The sequence below is a fragment of the Neovison vison genome, chromosome 13, assembly GCF_020171115.1.
Source record: "Neovison vison isolate M4711 chromosome 13, ASM_NN_V1, whole genome shotgun sequence".
In the NCBI taxonomy this organism is placed as follows: domain Eukaryota; kingdom Metazoa; phylum Chordata; class Mammalia; order Carnivora; family Mustelidae; genus Neogale; species Neogale vison.
Window position 1 is genome coordinate 62,618,586 of NC_058103.1, and position 18,147 is coordinate 62,636,732.

The 18,147-nt window shown below is 38.9% G+C and overlaps 2 protein-coding genes across 6 annotated transcripts in view; one reads left to right on the plus strand and one right to left on the minus strand.

The window, feature by feature from the left end:
- Positions 1 to 7,086, minus strand: part of SRP54 (signal recognition particle 54) — a 41,933-nt gene extending 34,847 nt beyond the window's left edge. The window contains exon 1 of one of the 2 annotated variants that reach the window (XM_044231431.1): positions 6,851 to 7,086. The gene's annotated coding sequence lies outside the window, so the exon portion shown is untranslated. Of the gene's footprint in view, positions 1 to 1,782; positions 1,912 to 6,850 lie in introns of those variants that run through there. The other variant, XM_044231432.1, reaches the window with a different exon arrangement.
- An 80-nt stretch (positions 7,087 to 7,166) lies between these two features.
- LOC122894084 overlaps positions 7,167 to 18,147 on the plus strand; it is a 36,197-nt gene continuing 25,216 nt past the window's right edge. The window contains exons 1-2 of one of the 4 annotated variants that reach the window (XM_044231435.1): positions 7,167 to 7,365; positions 7,552 to 7,656. In XM_044231435.1, the coding sequence (XP_044087370.1) occupies positions 7,560 to 7,656 (97 nt within the window). In that variant the 5' untranslated portion in view covers positions 7,167 to 7,365; positions 7,552 to 7,559. Of the gene's footprint in view, positions 7,366 to 7,386; positions 7,416 to 7,551; positions 7,657 to 11,994; positions 13,161 to 18,147 lie in introns of those variants that run through there. The other 3 variants (XM_044231436.1, XM_044231438.1, XM_044231437.1) reach the window with 3 other exon arrangements.

Genomic DNA, 18,147 nt, shown 5'->3' on the forward strand with positions numbered 1-18,147 from the left:
ATCAAATGACTATGATTTACTTATTTTGTTTGTGGTCTGTAATATCCCCCAATTGAAATGTAAGCTGCATGAGGGCAGGGACTTTTGCCTCTTTTGCTCCCTCCTATGAACTCACTGCTTTATGTCTCCTCAGTATATACTGTACCCTTATTAAAAATGAACTTTATGAATGAATGTATTTAAGACTATAGGAACAAAGGGAGATAGGGAACAAAAGTTATGAAAGGCCTTACAAATATCTTTTTTAAGACCAGTAACACAGAGCCACTCTGGAAAACAGTAAGGAGGTTCCTCAGAAAGTTGAAAATAGAGCTACCCTATGACCCAGCAATTACACTACTGGGTATTTACCCCAAAGATACAGAGGTAGTGATATGAAGGGGCACCTGCACCCCAATGTTTATAGCAGTAACGCCCCCAAAAGCCAAACTATGGAAAGAGCTCAGATACCCACTGACAGATGAATGGATAAAGATGGGGTATATATATTCAATGGAGTATTACGCAGCCATTAAGAATTGGAATCTTGCCATCTGTAATGACATGGATGGAACTAGAGAGTATTCTGCTAAGTGAAATAAATCAATCAGAGAAGATAATTATCCTATGATCTCACCAATATGTGGAATTTAAGAAACAAGGCAGAGGATCATAGGAGAAGAGAGGAAGAAATGAAACAAGATGAAACCAAAGGGAGACAAACCATAAGAGACTCTTAACTACAGGAAACAAACTGAGGGCTGCTGGGGGTGAGGTGAGGGGGATGGGGTGATTAGGTGATGGACACTGGGGAGGGTATGTGTTGTGGTGAGTGCTGTGAATTGTGTAAGACTGATCAATCACAGACCTGTACCCCTGAAACAAATAATGCATTATATATTAAAAAAAAAAAAAAAAGGAAGAGGTAGGAAAAAAAAAAGACCACCAATATAAACCAATGAAATCAAAAGAAAGTCAATGACCTAGGTAATTGATCTTGTACAACTACAAATATCCATTTGCCATTACTTAGTGTAAATTTTTAGAATTTCCCTTAAAAAAAAAAAGAATTTCTAACAAGATTCTTAAAAATGAGCCTCACCTTGATCTAATATGCATACTATAATACAGAACATCCTTTTTAATGTTACTAGTTAACCCTATATCTCAAATTGGAGTAATTTACAACTCAAGCACACTCACTCAAAATTCTCTTTTTCAACTAAAAAGGTTTATGGAAGTAAGTCAGTGTATACTAGAATTTCATAAAAGAGGAATCTCTATTTCAATGGGGCTGTTGGAAAAGTTTAAGGGTAAATTACTGTATAGTACTTTATACAGTTTAACATCTATTATCTCATTCCGCCCTCACAACAATTTTATAAGTAGGTTAGAGATTAGAGAATGGTGTTCCCTAAAAAAAAAAAGAAAAAAAGCAAAATGACTTCCCACAGTCCCCTGGCTACACAATCCTAGGTCCTATAGTATAAATGACACTTTCAAAAACAGGGTTGAATATCCCTGCTGGCAAACTCCAGGACAAATTTTGTTGCTGTATTACAATGTCAGGAAATCATATTTTGAAAGCAAAAATGCACACTCCTCTTCCTGGAAGAATCATTGCAATGTCCAGAAAGAACTGACAATCAGGACCACTGCAATCAGGATGTATAAGGACTGAGCTTTGTCCAAGTCACATGTTCTAAAAGGAATCTAAGAGGAGCTGGATAGTGAGGTGATGGAAAGAGGCCTAAGTCTAGGGTGCCCTGATAAGGCAAACACAAGGCCAAGTATCATACTTACCTGCTGCAGTGTGAAGTACTGGAAAGAGCATGGGTTTTGGAGTCTGACAGACTTGGATTCAAATCCCAGCTCTGCCAAATACTGGCTGTGTTACTTTGAGTAAGTTACTTAATCTCTCTGAGCCTCACTTTCCTCACCTGCAAAATGGAGATAATACCATTATCAAGGTAGTGACCCTGAAGGGATGTTGTGAGGGTTAAATGGGACACTAAGTATAAAACTGTCGTCAAGCACCTAGTATATTAACTTCCTGGTTTTCTCGAATGCTACCAACTGAATCTCCCTATTGTACTACCTGAAGTGTAAGTAAACTGGAACTTTTCTTAAACTTTACTAAAGCTACTGTCCCATTACCTAGAAACGATCCCAGGAATCTTTAGTGCCAATTACACGTACCTATAATTCTATTACTCAACAGAAGCTACAGTGTTCAAACAGCCACTTTCCTCTACATAAACAATTATAAATATTCCTGCCAGAAACTTGCCTAGAGATCATATAAACAGATCCCAATGACTAGAGATTTCAAATCCTATCACAATGAAAATCCCTATAAAAAAGTTCTTCTAAACCCTAGTCAGTGACTAACTTATTGGATCAATATTAGACTAAAAAACTAAATAAATATATTATTAGTAGTAAATACCTTTAGAAAATTCAATTCTAAACTATGTACTTTTCCAAAAGCTCGTCAAAAGCCCAAACAAATATTTGCTTTCCTTACTATAATACTAAGTCCATATATATTGTATGTGTATATATATAAATATATATATATATATTTAAATTCTGTGTAGTATATGTATCATATTCCAGGATAACACAGAAGTAAATTTACCTAACCAAGTGGTCTATATGCATCTTATTTGCTAAAATTATTCTATTTGAATGATAATATAACGTTAATTATGACTTTTAAATGTATGAGTATTTTTTCATTCTGAATCTTAGTCCTCCAAGGAAATAATTCATAATAATTTATATTTGTGATTACAGGAAAATATGTAATCAGTGTAAAAATTCAAACATTACAGAAATACTGAAGATAGAAATTATAATTCCCCTAATCTTACACCCTCTTGTCCCCTGATAACCAATTTGGTTTATGTTCCTATAGACTTTGTTTTCCATGCATATAATTTAGGCAAGTTTTCATTAAGAATTAAGGTTTGGGGAGTGAAAAAGGAAGCAGCAATGAGGGAAATTCTTTTGTAAACAAGCTTGCTAATGCTAAAAACATGCTTAAATGCAAAGGCAGAATACAAAACTGCATATACTGTCCATTTTTTGTCTATAAACAAATATCAAAAAATAACATTAGCCTCCCAGGAAATACAGCTCAAAGGCACAATCAGATGCTACTTCACACACACACACAAATGGCTATAGTCAAAAAGATGTAACAAGTGTTAAGGCTGTGGAGAAATCAGAACCCTCATACACTGCTGGTGGGAATGTAAAACGGCATATAGCCCTTTGGAAAGTTTGGCAAGTCCTCAAAATGTTAAACACAGTGTTACTGTACATCACCCAGCAATTCCACTCTGAGGTACATCCAAGAGAAAGTAAGACACACATCCACAAATATCCATAAAATGGAATTCCTGATAATAAAAAGGAATGAAGCACTGATACATGTTACACCATGAATACTGAAAACATTACGCTGTAAGAAGCCAGTGACAGAAGAGCCACATACTCTATGATTCCATGTATATGAAATGTCCAAGAGTAAATCTATAGAGACAGAAAGTTGCTTAGGGCTCAAGAGTTGGGGGAAAATGAGGAGTGACTGTTAGTGAGCATGGAGTTTTTCCACAGAGTGATAAAAATGTTCTAAAATTGATTGCAGTGATGCTTGCCCAACTCTGTACATACACTAAAAACTACTAAATTGTATACTTTAGGTGAACTGTATGACATGTGAATTTTATTTCAGTAAAATTCTTAGAAAATAATAACATTCATCATTTCTGGATGATGAACAATTATTAATCTTTATTTTTTTTATTTACATCATTTTGTAATTGCCAAATTTTTGGTAATGACTAAGACTATTGTTTTCTAAAATCAAAGGGAAAATTATTTTTCAAAGTGCTCCTTGTGAGAAATACAGTGATATTACACTGGGGATTGAGATGGAATTGCCACTTGAATTCATTTAATTATTCATTCATTCATTCATTCATTCAATACCTACTATGTGTTCCACGAATCGTCCCAGACTGAGAAAAGTTCTAACTCCAAATCAACAAATTACATCAATTTAACACAAACAAGACTTCTCTCTTGACTTCAAAAGATCAATTATACATCATACCACCCACTGACTTAACAGCTTTACTTCTGCACCGAAGGTTTTATTTAACTATGCAAGGAGTACCAGAAAATTCTCTCTTCATTTAAATAACCTGTTTCCAAATTTTAAAACTCCTTTTAATATTTAAAAAAAAAAGAATGCAACATTTCATAGTTTGATAGCAGAAAATTCAATTTTTACCAAAAATTCAACAAGAGGTAATAACCCAAAAACAATGAGAATCACTTAAGATACTTTACTGGCTATCAGGTCAATCATAACAAGAATCTTTACGTAAACTGTTACCAAGATTAAAACAAAGTCAAAAGAATTCCTCGGCAATAGTGTGTCCTGAAATTGGAAAGATCACAGGCTGAAAGCATGGAAGAGAAGGAATAAGAGGTATATGCTATTTTTGTTATTTCAGGTACATGTACGTAACACCAATCTGCTGAAAATTAAATACTCAATCATAAAATGTCCAAGGATAGTACCATCAAAAGGTTTTGGAGGAAGTGGCTGGCCTCTTTTAAATTCTTTAATTAGGAGGGCAAAACAAGGCATCTATATTTTGAAAAACTTCACTGGTTACACTGAAGTGCAGCCAGGCTTAAAAATCACTGCATGAAATAATACTCCTCAAAGGAAACAAGGGAAAAAAAATCTGTTTCATAATTTAAAAATTAGAGTCAACATAGCAAGTTGACTGGAGGGAGAAAAAATTGAGAACAAGGAGACTAAAGACACACTAACCAAAAGCCTGGTGGAGGCATGTGGGCTTGAACCAGGGAAGCAGAAAGCAGAATGGATCAAGTCAAGTCCAAGCAGAGGCTACAGGAATTACTGACCAAATAGTTGTGGGAAGTGAAGGAGAAACAAAAGGCAAAAGTGACTCCAAGGTCTCAAACAGTAGTGAAGGGAAGACAAAAAAGAAGGTGGTTTGAAACCTAAAGAGTAACCAGACAAAAAGTTAAGAGGTTTTAAGGTTTTGTAATGTCGTATTTGTCATGTTCTACTAAACTGGGATTTTGAGTACATTTCCTATAATACTTTGTAATGTCCTACTAAAGTTGGATACTGACTACACAGGGGTTCGTTTTATTATTTTTTTCTTTTTTTTTTTAATTTTATTTATTTTTTTGACAGAGAGAGACACAGCGAGAGAGGGAACAGAAGCAGGGGGAGTGGGAGAGGGAGAAGCAGGCTTCCCGCTGAGCAGGGAGCCCGACGCGGGGCCCGATCCCAGGACCCTGGAACCATGACCCGAGCGGAAGGCACCCAGGCGCCCCTTATTATTGTTTTTCAAATTGAACATACGAATATCACAAAACTCAGGTACAAACAAGGAGTTAAAGCCCTTATGTATCATATATATAATAATGAAAAAAGTGGGGGAAAAAAGCAAAGTTGAGGTAGTAAGTTTGGTTTGGGACCTACTGAATTTGCAGAAACTAAAGAACTATATCACTCATGAGACTTAAGTTACAGGGAAAAAAGAGAAATTAGAGAAGTTTGGAAATGGTTAGCATACAAAGATAATGCCATGGAAGCAAAGGCATGAGATGAGAAGTCTCAAGGACAGCCTCTGAAATACCCTGAGATGGCGAAGAGCCAACAAAAAGGAGTCAACCAAAAAGAATAATTAAAAGGGATAGAAGCCCTTACTAACCCCTTTCCCTCTCCAAAGGCATACAGAAGAAAAATCAATTTAAAAAAAAAAAAAAAGGAAGCTACTATTTATCTTCCTAAATTCCTGTGGTAAGTCCAGAATTTCCAGTGAGGTGGAGTCAGAGGAATAATCTGTTTGAAAGAGGGCCTGAAGATGTGTTTATTAAATTAGAAAATATTAACTGACCACATGAAAATACCAAGAGAAAGAGTTTTGAGAGAAATAATTCCTCTCCCTTCAGTCATTAACACTGCTATATACCAGGCATTGCATGAAACTGATCATCTAATCTTTTATCCCCATAATAAGTTTATTAGATGGATGAGGAAACTGAAGCTGGACTAGAAACTTGTTCAGGGTCACAAATCTTCCAAGGAGTACTCTCATCTGGGTTCCCAGAGCTCTCATAGCTCTTTATACCTTCCTAGAGATTCTCATTACTCATCTTATTTAATGTGTATATATGTGCCTCTCTCACTACTGTTAGCTCCTCAATGACAGGGTTTGTATCACTCATTTCTGTATTCTTATAGATAGGAATAAATAAATAGTGTGTTGAATTAAGCACATGAAAGAACTAGGTGAGAACAGCATCAAGAAAGCCAACTGGGGAAAGAGTTTCAAGAAATGGTCAACAGTGGCAAATGCAGAGAGAGCCATCAGTGTATCTGAAGTCATCACTGGCACTGATCTGATATCCCTTATTCATTTATGAAACGCCTACTATATGCAGGACAACGTGTTAAGCACAACGGACACGGAAAAATAAAATCTGGTACACGCCAAAAGGTTTTCGGAGAAGTGGCCACATCTAAATTCTTGATCGGGAGAGCAAAGCAAAGACTCAGGCCTGTAACTGCCAACACCTAATCTGGCTCGGGTAAATCTGAAAACTACTTAAAAGGGTCACAGTGCATCTTTTAAGAAAACTTCCGATGGGACACAAGAGATGAAAAAGGGCCAGTGCACCTCAGTCTCGGTGACGAGAGCCGGTGGCCAGAGAAGCCGACTCCCTCCGGGGTCTCCGGCCCCCAAGGAGAGCTGACGCTGCCCCTACCTGCCAGTCCGTGGTCGGGGGCGGGAAAAACCAAGACACTTACCGCAAAAAGCACCGCTACCGCTGTGGCCCAAAGGGGCCGGGGATTCTTTCGCGAGGCCCCGCGCCGTGAGAGGAAACCAAGGAAAGCAAGGATCAGACAGACAGGTGCGACCCCACAGCCCGACTTCCCGAACTATACAAACTGGAGCTCCGGCGCCCAGCACCGCGACGCCAACTCCCACCAGCTGGAAGACCGACGATTGCCACCGAACCTTCCGCCCAATGAGGAAACGTCACCACTCGCCGAAGTCCAGCCTTTCATGAAAAGGATACACTTCCGCTTCCGGGGCACCTGCCGCATTCTCTCCGTACTTCTACTGAAAAGGTTTATTGAGAGGTTTCTTTGCTTGGATTGGCTTTTTGACACTCCGTTTTCTTATCGCTTAATCTCTGCGACAGCAAAGTGGCAAGATAGAACGCCCTCTGGGGATGCGATCCCAGGAAAGAATTTCGACCTCGATAAGTCGCTTTAAGAAAAAGTGACTAGGCTGTGCACGGCCAGTTAAGAGGGGAGCGGTGAGACTTGGACGGGCGATTAGAGAGCAGGGAGTCCTCCCCGGGAGCATGTGAGAACTCCAGAAAGGGGCGGGGCTTGGGGATTTCGCCGCGCAGAGAGGCGGGTTCCGCTGCATCGGAGCTGGCGTGGAACCCAGTCTCTGCCTGCGCGTGCGCAATGCGAACCTTCCCCTCGGCTGCTTTCAGCTTTCAGCATGGAATTCCGCTCCGCGAGGCGAGCAGTCCTGCAGCTGCTGCGAACGGTGGCTCCCGCAGACATCCCAGCGCTGCTCGATTGGATGCGAACTACCCGTAAGCGACCAGAGCCAGACGCAAGGGGTTGGGGCCAGGATGTGCTATGGGCGCTGACCTTGGGGACTTCAGACTGGGTGAGGCCGAAAGCCTCCTAGGGGTCGCTGTGCTGGTCCCCGCTCGAGTACAGGGCTGATTGATGGGGGCACATCGCAGACCTTAGCAGCTTCAGAGTCCAGTTTGGGATTGGGTGCAGGAACACCTGGCTCTCGGTTGTTTCTGACTGCGCTGCAGACTTCAGACAAGCCCCTAGAGGCTCTTTGTAGCTAAGCCTTTTCAGAGGGGAAAGAAGGGGCGGGGGATTTTGCCCCTCCACCCTCCCCCCATTACTCCCACAAACTTGGGACTACCTGTGAAGAAACTACCTGAAAAAAAGAAGTTTCGGGCTGTGGAGCAGGAAGCTTTTACCCCTGCAAGCGAAATTACCTGTTGGCTAGTGCACTTATTTTCTCAATTGTAAAACGGACCGTCGATTTGATAGCAGTTTTTCGGGGGTGAGGGAAAGGAGAGAAGGGGGTGGGAATAGGGAGAAGACTCTGATTTTAAACTGTTAGTAGAATTAACAATAATAAAAGGCGCAAGTTAGAATCGAGGAAATGAAGCGATTAGGTAGACTTATTGAAGAATGATTAGATCTGTTTTGGCAATGTGAGGCCTGGTGAAGCACCTGAAAATAGGATATTCCTTGTTTGGGAGCTGTGCCAACCTAGGCTATGCCTCTGTACCTCTCAGCGTTGAATCCTATGTTTATTTACATCCAGACCCATGACTTGAAATATTCCTCTGTGCTAATGACTTCCAAACTTGACTTCTTCCCAGAACGTTCTTTCTTTGTGATTTTAGAATCAGTCAGTAGGTTTGGGTATTATTATTATTGCACATTTGGAGGGATTGTTTTAGATAAGATGCCAAACTGAAATTAACTTGGACAACTGGTAGTGAAGTTTAGCCTGGAAAAGTAGAGAAAACCAGACAGATAACTTCATACGTACACACATAGCAAGATTCAGGATAGGAATTGCTGAGTCTCCTGTCTTTTTTTTTTTTAAAGATTTTATTTATTTATGAGACAGAGAGAGATCACAAGTAGACAGAGAGAGAAAGGGGAAGCATGCTCCCTGCTGAGCACAGAGCCCAATGTCGTGCTTGATCTGAAGACCCTGAGACTAGGACCTGAGACCATGACCTGACCCAAGGCAGAGGCTTAACACACTGAGCGCCCCTCTCCTGTCTTTTCATTAAACCTTCTATTGCCAGTTTTATCGATCATATCCCAATTAATTACACAATGTGCCAATTTCCAAGGTTTTTTCTGCATTCCTCAGAACAAAAACTTCCTCCAGAAACCCTGGAGTGCCTACAAAAATGCCCCCTACTGCCTGGTTCTGGCAATTGCACAATTAACTAAAATATCCTTGCCCTCAAGATTTCAGTTTTATGGAACCATTTGTAATCTAAATCTCCAGTTTTAGAGGCATCGTTTGAGAACTTCATTTTTCTTTTTTTTTTTTTTTAAGATTTTATTTATTTGTCAGAGAGAGAGAGGGAGAGAGAGCGAGCACAGGTAGACAGAATGGCAGGCAGAGGCAGAGGGAGAAGCAGGCTCCCTGCCAAGCAAGGAGCCCGATGTGGGACTCGATCCCAGGACGCTGGGATCATGACCTGAGCCGAAGGCAGCTGCTTAACCAACTGAGCCACCTAGGCGTCCTGAGAACTTCATTTTTCAAAATCAGGAAAACTTGCAAGGATGTTTTGGGTGATAATTCTGGAAAAAAGAAGACGCGGTATCCCTGGTTAAACAGTACCTTTTTACTCTAACAAAGCACTTTCTGTGCCTTTCTCCAGCACACCCTGTAGTCAGAGAAGCTCATGCATTTTGTTAAATGATTTAGAAAACAACCTGAGTTCCTGAGAATATTTATTAACGTGAATATTTTAAGAAATGAGGGTATCACTTAAAACGGAGTGTTTTAACATCTATCTTAAAAAGACAACTTACTAGTATACTGTTTCAAGTGGTAAAAAATGTATAACGTAATGCTTACCATTTTAAGCTGTTTTTAAGTACACATTTCAGTGGCATTAATACTTTTACGTTGTTCAGATCACCACCATCTATCTCCAGAACTTTCTCATCTTCTCAGGCTGAAACTAAGTATACCGTTTTATGAAGTGGCTCTAAATAGAACACAAAAGATTCTTACTATTTTCCTAATCAGTGTCCTTTTTCTAGGAAAAGAAATTATTTTCTATCTCTAGCATTAAGGCACTTGCATAATATCTTACTTTTCTGACATATTCTTAGACCTTCAGTAATTATAATTCTCCTTAAATTTTTCTACCATTTAGTGGAATAGCAAGAGACAATAATAGACACTGAGTATGACTTTGGCTTTGAGTTTCATAGTTTATTGAAATTAAAAAATATTACAGGTAAAATCACAATAATTTTAGATACACAAAAGAAAGAATAATATTCTTGATCTCTGAAGGAGTAGTGGGATTATCTCACCAAGACCTGGGGTCTTTTAGGATCGGCAGGTAGAACCAGAAGCTTGGACCAGGGCAGAGCCAAGTACATGTCAATGCCTGATAAACTGAAGATTTAGAAGAAATAAAGATAGGAGCCTACATTTTACCTTGGGTACAGCATAGGCCAAAGATCTAGGAAACAAAGAATACTAATATAGGAAGATGAATCAAGTCTGAGGGGCAAAGCACACGAAGATACCCACCCCTCCCCTACCCCACCCCAAAAATGAGTAAAATACAGCAGGATCTCAGCTGATTGATTCTGTTCTTGTGGCACAGTATCTGTTTTCTTCTGTTTCCTGTATGTATGTAAAGTGGGCTCTTGATCTAGATTTCAAAGTATAGGAGAATGACTGCAATCCATCAAGTGAAGGGAGCTAAGAGCCAGAATTGCAAGTGGGATCCCCAATAAGCATATAAAAAAATACATTGGGGGATGTCTGGGTGGCTCAGTTGGTTAAGCCACTGACTTTTGATCTCAGCTCGAGGTCTTGATCTCAGGGTCATGGGTTCATGCTCTGCTTTCGCCTATACCCTGGGATGGAGCCTACTCAAAAATTATTTTAAAAGGGCGCCTGGGGGGCTCAGTGGGTCAAAGCCTCTGCCTTCTGCTCAGGTCATGATCCCAGGGTCCTGGGATTGAGCTCTGCAGCGGGCTCTCTGCTCAGCAGGGAGCCCGTTTCCTCCTCTCTCTTTCTCTGCCTGCCTCTCAGCCTGCTTGTGATCTCTGTCAAGTAAGTAAAATAAAATCTTTAAAAAAAAAAATTAAAAAGGGTGCCTGGGTGGCTCAGTGGGTTAAGCTGCTGCCTTTGGCTTATGTCATGGTCTCGGGGTCCCGGGATCGAGTCCTGCATCGGGCTCTCTGCGCAGTGGGGAGCCTGCTTCCCCCTCTCTCCCTCTCTGCCTGCCTCTCTGCCTACTTGTGATCTCTCTTTCTGTCAAATAAATAAGTAAAATCTTTTTAAAAATTATTAAAAAACTACATTGGAACAGCTGTTAACAGTGCTTTTCTGAAGCTTCTGAATTTTTCTTGGATATGCAAATACAAATGAGAAAGTCAAGCCCATAGCCCATAAGAATGCCTATTAAGAATCAAGTTGCAAAGGATAGAAAATTAGGGTTTGCTTTAAGAAGATTAATAAAATCATCAAAAATTAAAATTAATGCTTAAAGAAGATAATAGTAGTTGACCAGAAGCTTTTAGAAGCTTTACTGTATCCTGTATTTTAAGTATATCTTCACTGACCAGAATTGGACATGTTTGTGAGCCCAGCTACAGAGCTGTTAGAAGTCCTTTGAAATTCCTGCAAATCTAAAAAGCCAACCCCAGTTTCTAATTACGTTTGTCAGACAGCATACTGCCCCAGTTTCATATTGCATTACCACTGAGGATGTATCAATATAACAAAGATATTCCAGGCTTTATTGAAACCATATGAATCTATGAAAGTTATCAATTCCATGTGGTAACAGAAATAGATTGTTTCTTCAAAAACTAAAAAGGTATACTGAGCAAATTGGTACCTCTTTTTTTTTAATTGGTATCTCTTAAAATTTTTTCTATTAAATAAAAAGAATTATACTTTTCTTTAAAGTACTTTTACACCTTAATATATTGTTGTATATTAAGAATGGACACGATAGGGGCACCTGGGTGGCTCAGTGGGTTAAGCCACTGCCTTCGGCTCAGGTCATGATCTCAGGGTCCTGGGATCGAGCCCCGCATCGGGCTCTCTGCTCAGCGGAGAGCCTGCTTCCCTCTCTCTCTCTCTGCCTGCCTCTCCGTCTACTTGTGATTTCTCTCTGTTAAAAAAAAAAAAAAAAAAAAAAGAATGGACACGATATATGAAAAAAAAAATACATCACAAACAAGTGAGTTTATCCCGAGAATGTATTGTGCAACATTATAAAATCAATGTAACTCACCATATTAAGTAAAAAGAAAAACTATGTTGTTATCTCAATAGACCAGGAAAAGCATTTGACAACATCCAACATCTCTTCCTGATAACTCTCATCAGACTAGAAGGGAACATTCTCAACCTGCTAGAAGTCATCTGTGAAAAATCTGCAGCTAATCTCATACCTAACAGTGAAAGACTTGAGTTCTTTCCCCTAAGATCAGAAACAATAATGTATACTCCTCACTACTATCATCATAATACAGCTTCTGGCTAGTATGATATGGCAAGAAAAAGAGGAGGTGGGAGGCATTTCAATTAGGAAATGGTGAATGGATAAACAAATTGTGGCATATTTTTATAAGGGAATACTACTTGGCAAATAAATGGGAAGACATTTGTACAATAGCATGTATAAATTCTACTAAGTGAAGGAAACCACACTAAAAAAGACTGTATACTATATAATTTCATTTATTTAAAATTTGAAAGTGCAGACTAACCTGTAGTGACAAAAAAAATAGGTCTCTCGCGGCTGAATGAGTGGAGGGGTTAGAAGAGAAGGATTAAAAAAGGGCAAGAAGAAACATTTGGGGGGTCTCAGGTATGTCCACCATCTTGATTGTTAAGTGATCGTTTCATGTCTGTATACATACATCAAATTTGTATAATTATATACTTTAAATATGTACAGTTTATCATGTATGAATTCTGTTTCTATAAAGCTGTTTTTGTTTTTTTTAATGGCTGCAAGTTCTTTAACTCTCATTCCATGAGAGGTCTGATCTGTATTCTCTACCTTTGAGTCTGGATGGGCTTTGTGACAGCTCTGACCAATAGAATATGACAGAAGTGACACCATGTCAGTTTCAGATCCAGGACTTAAGAAACTGGCAACTTCTACTTTCTGTCTCTTGACATTCTTGGTCTGAGAGAAGCTAACCATCATGTATGCAGTCTGACTACCTTGAGATCATCAAATTGTCAGGAATTCCCAGCTTTCCTATGGAGAGCAAGATGCCCAACCAGGGTATAACTGTTCTTACCATCCAAGTCCAGGCACTAGAACATGTGAGTAAAGTAGCTGTCTGAAATGCCTCGTCTAGTCAAGTCTTTTCTTACAAATAACATTGCTTGAATATGTGTAGATTTTTCTGTTAATGTAAGTTTTCATCTCTGTGATAATATTCAAGAGTGCCATTGCTGGGTCATATGGTAAGTGCATTTTTAGTTTTATGGAAACTGCCAAACTGTTTTCCAGAGCGGCTGTAGCATTTTGTATTTATACAAACAGTATATGAGTAATCCAGTTTCTCTGCATCCTCACTTGCATTTGGTCTTACCAGTATTTTTCATTTTAGCCATTCTGTTAATTTGTGTAGTGATATATCATTGGGTTTTAATTTCCATTTCCCTAATGATGTTGAACAGTTATTGTTCATGTGTTTATTTGCCATTTGAATATCCTCTTTGATGAAATATCTGTTCATATCTCTTGCCCATTTGTTTTTTAGATTTTTTGTTTTATTTATTTGACAGACAGAGATCACAAGTAGGCAGAGAGGCAGGCAGAGAGCGAGGAGGATGCAGGCTCCCTGCTGAGCAGAGAGTCCTTTGCAGGACTCCATCCCAGGACCCTGGGATCATGACCTGAGCTGAAGGCAGAGGCTTTAACTCACTGAGCCACCCAGGCACCCCTCTTGCCCATTTTTAATTGTATTTTTGGTATACTGTCACTTTGAGAGTTCTTTATGTATTTTAGATATAAGCCCTTTGTCATATGTGTGGTTTGCAGATATTTTCTCCCAGCCTGTAATTTGTTCATCCCTTAAAGTTTTTAAAAGCAAAAATTTTTTAATATTGATGAGGTCCAACGTATCCACTTTTCCTTTTTTGGCATCAACTTTAAGAACTCTGTTTAGCTCTAGATCCCAAAGATTTTCTCCATTTTTTTCTCTTCAAAAATTATACAACACTCTATTAGTGTCAAGTTCTATGTTATCATTGTCTTTTTCCTAAAAGAGCTGTGCTTTTGTCTTTTGCATTTAATTCTTTGGTCCAAGTTAATTTTTTTGTAAGGTGTGGAGTTTAGGTTTAAGTTCATTTTTTCCCCCTATAGATGTCCATTTCCTCAAGCACCATTTGTTGAAAAGGCTATCATAATCAGTTGCCATTTTTGTGTGGATCCATTTCTGAGCCCTCTATTCTGTTGATTTATGTCTCACTCCCTGACCAATACCACGCTGTCTTGATTACTGTAACTATTGTTTAAAAAGTACCTTCTTTAACTTTCAAGTGTTTGGAGATTCACCTGTTACCGACTTCCAGTTTAATTCCACTGTGGTCAGAAAAAATACTGTGTATGACTTCAGTTCATTTAAATTTTCCTGTATTTGTTTTATGGCCCAGGATATGGTTTATCTTGGTGAAAGTTCGATAGGTACTTGGAAAAAAGCTGTGTATTCTATTCTGTTCAATGCAGTGTTTTATAAATATCTGTTAGGTCTTTTAGTTGATTGTATTTTTCGGTTCTGTTTCTTTGCTGATTTTCTGCCTTTTAGTCTTTCAGTTGCTGAAGAGTGAGGCAGTGAAGTTTAATTGTGGATTTGCCTCTTTCTCCCTTCAGAACAGTTTTTGTTTCATTTTTTTGAAGCTCTTGTTTAGTACATTCACACTCAGGATAACTATGTCTTTTTGGTGGATTGATCCTTTAATAATTATGTAGTGTTCCTCCTTGTACCTAATAATTTTCTTTGTTTTAAAGTCTAGTTATCTCATATTAATATAGCCACTCCCATTTTTAACTAATGTGGGCACAATATATTTTTCCTTTCCGTTTATAAAAATTCATTCTTCCTATAACATGTCTGAAGTGAGTTTCTTTTGACAATATATAGTTGGGTTCTGTTTTTAAATCTACTTTGCCAATCTCTGTCTTTTAATTGATGTATTTAGAGCATATACATTTAAAGTAATCATTGCTATATTAGATCTTAAGTGTGGAATCTTACTGTTCGTTTTCTGCTTGTTCTTTCTTTTTTTTTTTAAGATTTTATTTATTTATTTGACAGAGAGAGATCACAAGTAGGCAGAGAGGCAGGCAGAGAGAGAGAGGAAGAAGCAGGCTCCCCGCCGAGCAGAGAGCCCGATGCAGGACCCCATCCCAGGACCCTGAGATCATGACCTGAGCCGAAGGCAGCGGCTTAACCCACTGAGCCACCCAGGCACCCTTGTTCTTTCTTTTTCTTAACCTATTTATCTCTATTTGCCTTTCTATAAGTTACTAGGACAGTTTTAGAATTCTGTATTTGTTTTTCTGAGTATATCTCTTTGTATAGTTTTCTTTGTGATCACTCTTTTTTGTAGTTAAATATATATGGAACCCATCACCATCTACTGGTACAAGTGTTTTGTCACTTGAGTGGGGTATTGAAATCTTACTTCCGTTTAGTTCCCTTTACCATCCCCCACTTTTTAAGTACAATTGTTTTATATCAGATAGTTATATCAGATGATTTCATAAATTTTGATTAAACCATCAAATATGTTTTAAGAAATTAATGACAAAAAAGATAGTCTCTTGTACTTACTCTATTTTTACCCATCCTGTTTTTTTCGTTTCTGAAGTTCCAAACCTTCTTCTGCTATTTCTTTTCTGTTGTAGAACTTCTATAGCCATTTTTTAAGGGTAGATCTACTGGCAACAAATTCAGTTTTCACTCATCTGAGGATGTCTTTATTTCCCCTTCATCTCTGAAGGACAGTTTCATAAGATATAAAATCCAGAGCGTACAGACTTTTTTTTTTCCCAGCACTTGAAAAATGTACCTCCTTCTGGTTCCCATGGTTTCAGATGACTAGTTCACTGTCGTTCAAATGGGTATCTGCCTACAGAGAGTGAATCATTTTTCTGATTTTGAGGTTTGTTCTTTGTCTTTTATTTTCAGAAGTTTTTTTTTTTTTTTTAAGATTTTATTTATTTATTTGAGAGAGAGACAGTGAGAGAGAGCATGAGCGAGGAGAAGGTCAGAGAGCAAAGCAGACTCCCCATGGAGCTGGGAGCCTGATGTGGGACTCGACCCCGGGACTCCGGGATCATGACCTGAGCGGAAGGCAATCGTCCACCCAACTGAGCCACCCAGGCATCCCCCTATTTTCAGAAGTTTAATTATGATATGTCCTTGTGTGGATTTCTTTGGGTCTATCCTATTTGGAGTTTCTTAAAAACCAAATTTGGTGGGGAGGGTTAGCTATATTTCTTCAAATGCTTTTCAGACCCATACTCTTTCTCCCACTTCTGCAACTCTGATACTAATATTAGATCTTTTGTTGTTGACCCACAGAGCTCTGAGGCTCTATTCTTTAATTCCGTCCGTTTTCTCTCTGTCGGTCAGATGGAGTAAATTTTATGTCTGTCCTCAAGTTCGGTGGTTCTGTCCTCTGTCATCTCTACTATTAAGCCCATCCAGCAAGTTTTTTAAATTTTGATTATTGTGTATTTCAGTTTTATAATTTGCATTTCATTCTTTAACTTCCATTTCTTTGCTGAGATTTTCTATTTTTTTTAACTTGTTAAAATTCATAATTGCTTATTGAAGCATTTTTGTGATGGTTGCTTAAAATTCTTCTCTGATAATCAAATTCTGGTTCACTTTGTTATTGGATATATCATCCAAAGAATGTCAGATTCAGATTATGAAACAAACGATTATTTTTCCTGTTCTTTGTATGATAACTGATTTTCCATTATACTAGGATAATTTTGATTGTATCCCTGATATTTTGGAATATCTGCGATATGCCAAGTTGCCCTCTTGTCTTATGCTCTTGTTCTTAATATTCAGATTTTTTATCTTAATAGGCAGTTGCCTTGCTTAGTTTTAACTTACTGGTTCTTGGCCTGATAGCAATTTAGTTTTCAGTGTCCTCGAGTGCTCTTCAGCTCTGCTTTGTTCTTTTGACACTGCAGCAATTCTTGTTGAATCTATGCTAGTGTCACCTGCATGGGGAAAGACTGGGCTACCCTGTCTCGCTGAGCTGCCTTTCGCTAGTGGGGGTAGAGGAACAAGCAATTGAGGGCCTGTTTTATTCTCCATCACTGGGCAGATGGCTAGGAGATGCCAGACCTGGATCTATTTATGCCCCTGGGGAGAGGACCTGGAGACTGGGTAGTCTGCTACTGCCCCAGGTGTGGAGTGGGACTTAGGGTTCCTCAGTAGGTCTTCCGTTGTTCTTCCCCCTTTACCAGGCTTTGGCAAGAGACAGCAAGTTTTTCTTAGTTCTTGTTTTCTTCCCCCTGTGCCTGTTAGTGGTTCTGGGATGCAGGTCTCTTTGGTGTCCAGTCTAAGCTACTTGGAAGATAAAAAGAAAACCCAGGCAACTCCCTACTGTGACCTTTCTTAAGTCCTAAGACTCCTAGACAGTTTACCGTTTCTTTCTAGCTTTCAGAGTCTTCATAATTACCTGTTGAATATTTCTAGTGTATTTAGTTGTAGTTAGAGGGAAGGAACAAGGGAAAGGGAGGAAAGTTGCCATCTTGTCTGGGACCAGAACTCCCCTCAATAAATTTTTAAAATTTGAATAGGGACTTCAAGAATAATATATGATATGAATGAATAATAGGTAATATATAACCCTGTGTTTAATTTTGCACTATAAGTCATTAAAGGTAAGGATATGGGTGAGTTAAAGCTAGAAATGGAGCATAAAACCTCATGGAGGAAAAAAAAAAAAAAACCCTCATGGAGACAAAATTACTTGGACAGGCCCTTAATGCAAAGGGCAAGATCATGCAGTTGAAAGGAACAGTATGAACAGGAAGGGCTATGGAAAACAACTGGGAGGATTTGCCTGTCTTGAGGAGAAATTATGCCAGGGGGTGATGAGAATAGAAAATAGGATGGATAGGCTCTGCTGATACAGAGGCCCTTAAATATCTAAAGTGAGATTTGCTAGGTTGAACAGTAGAAAAATGTCCAAAACTGGTAAGGGAAACAAGTGACACAAAAGTGAGGTTTGGGATGCCTGGCTGGTTCAGTTGGTGGCACCTGTGACTCTT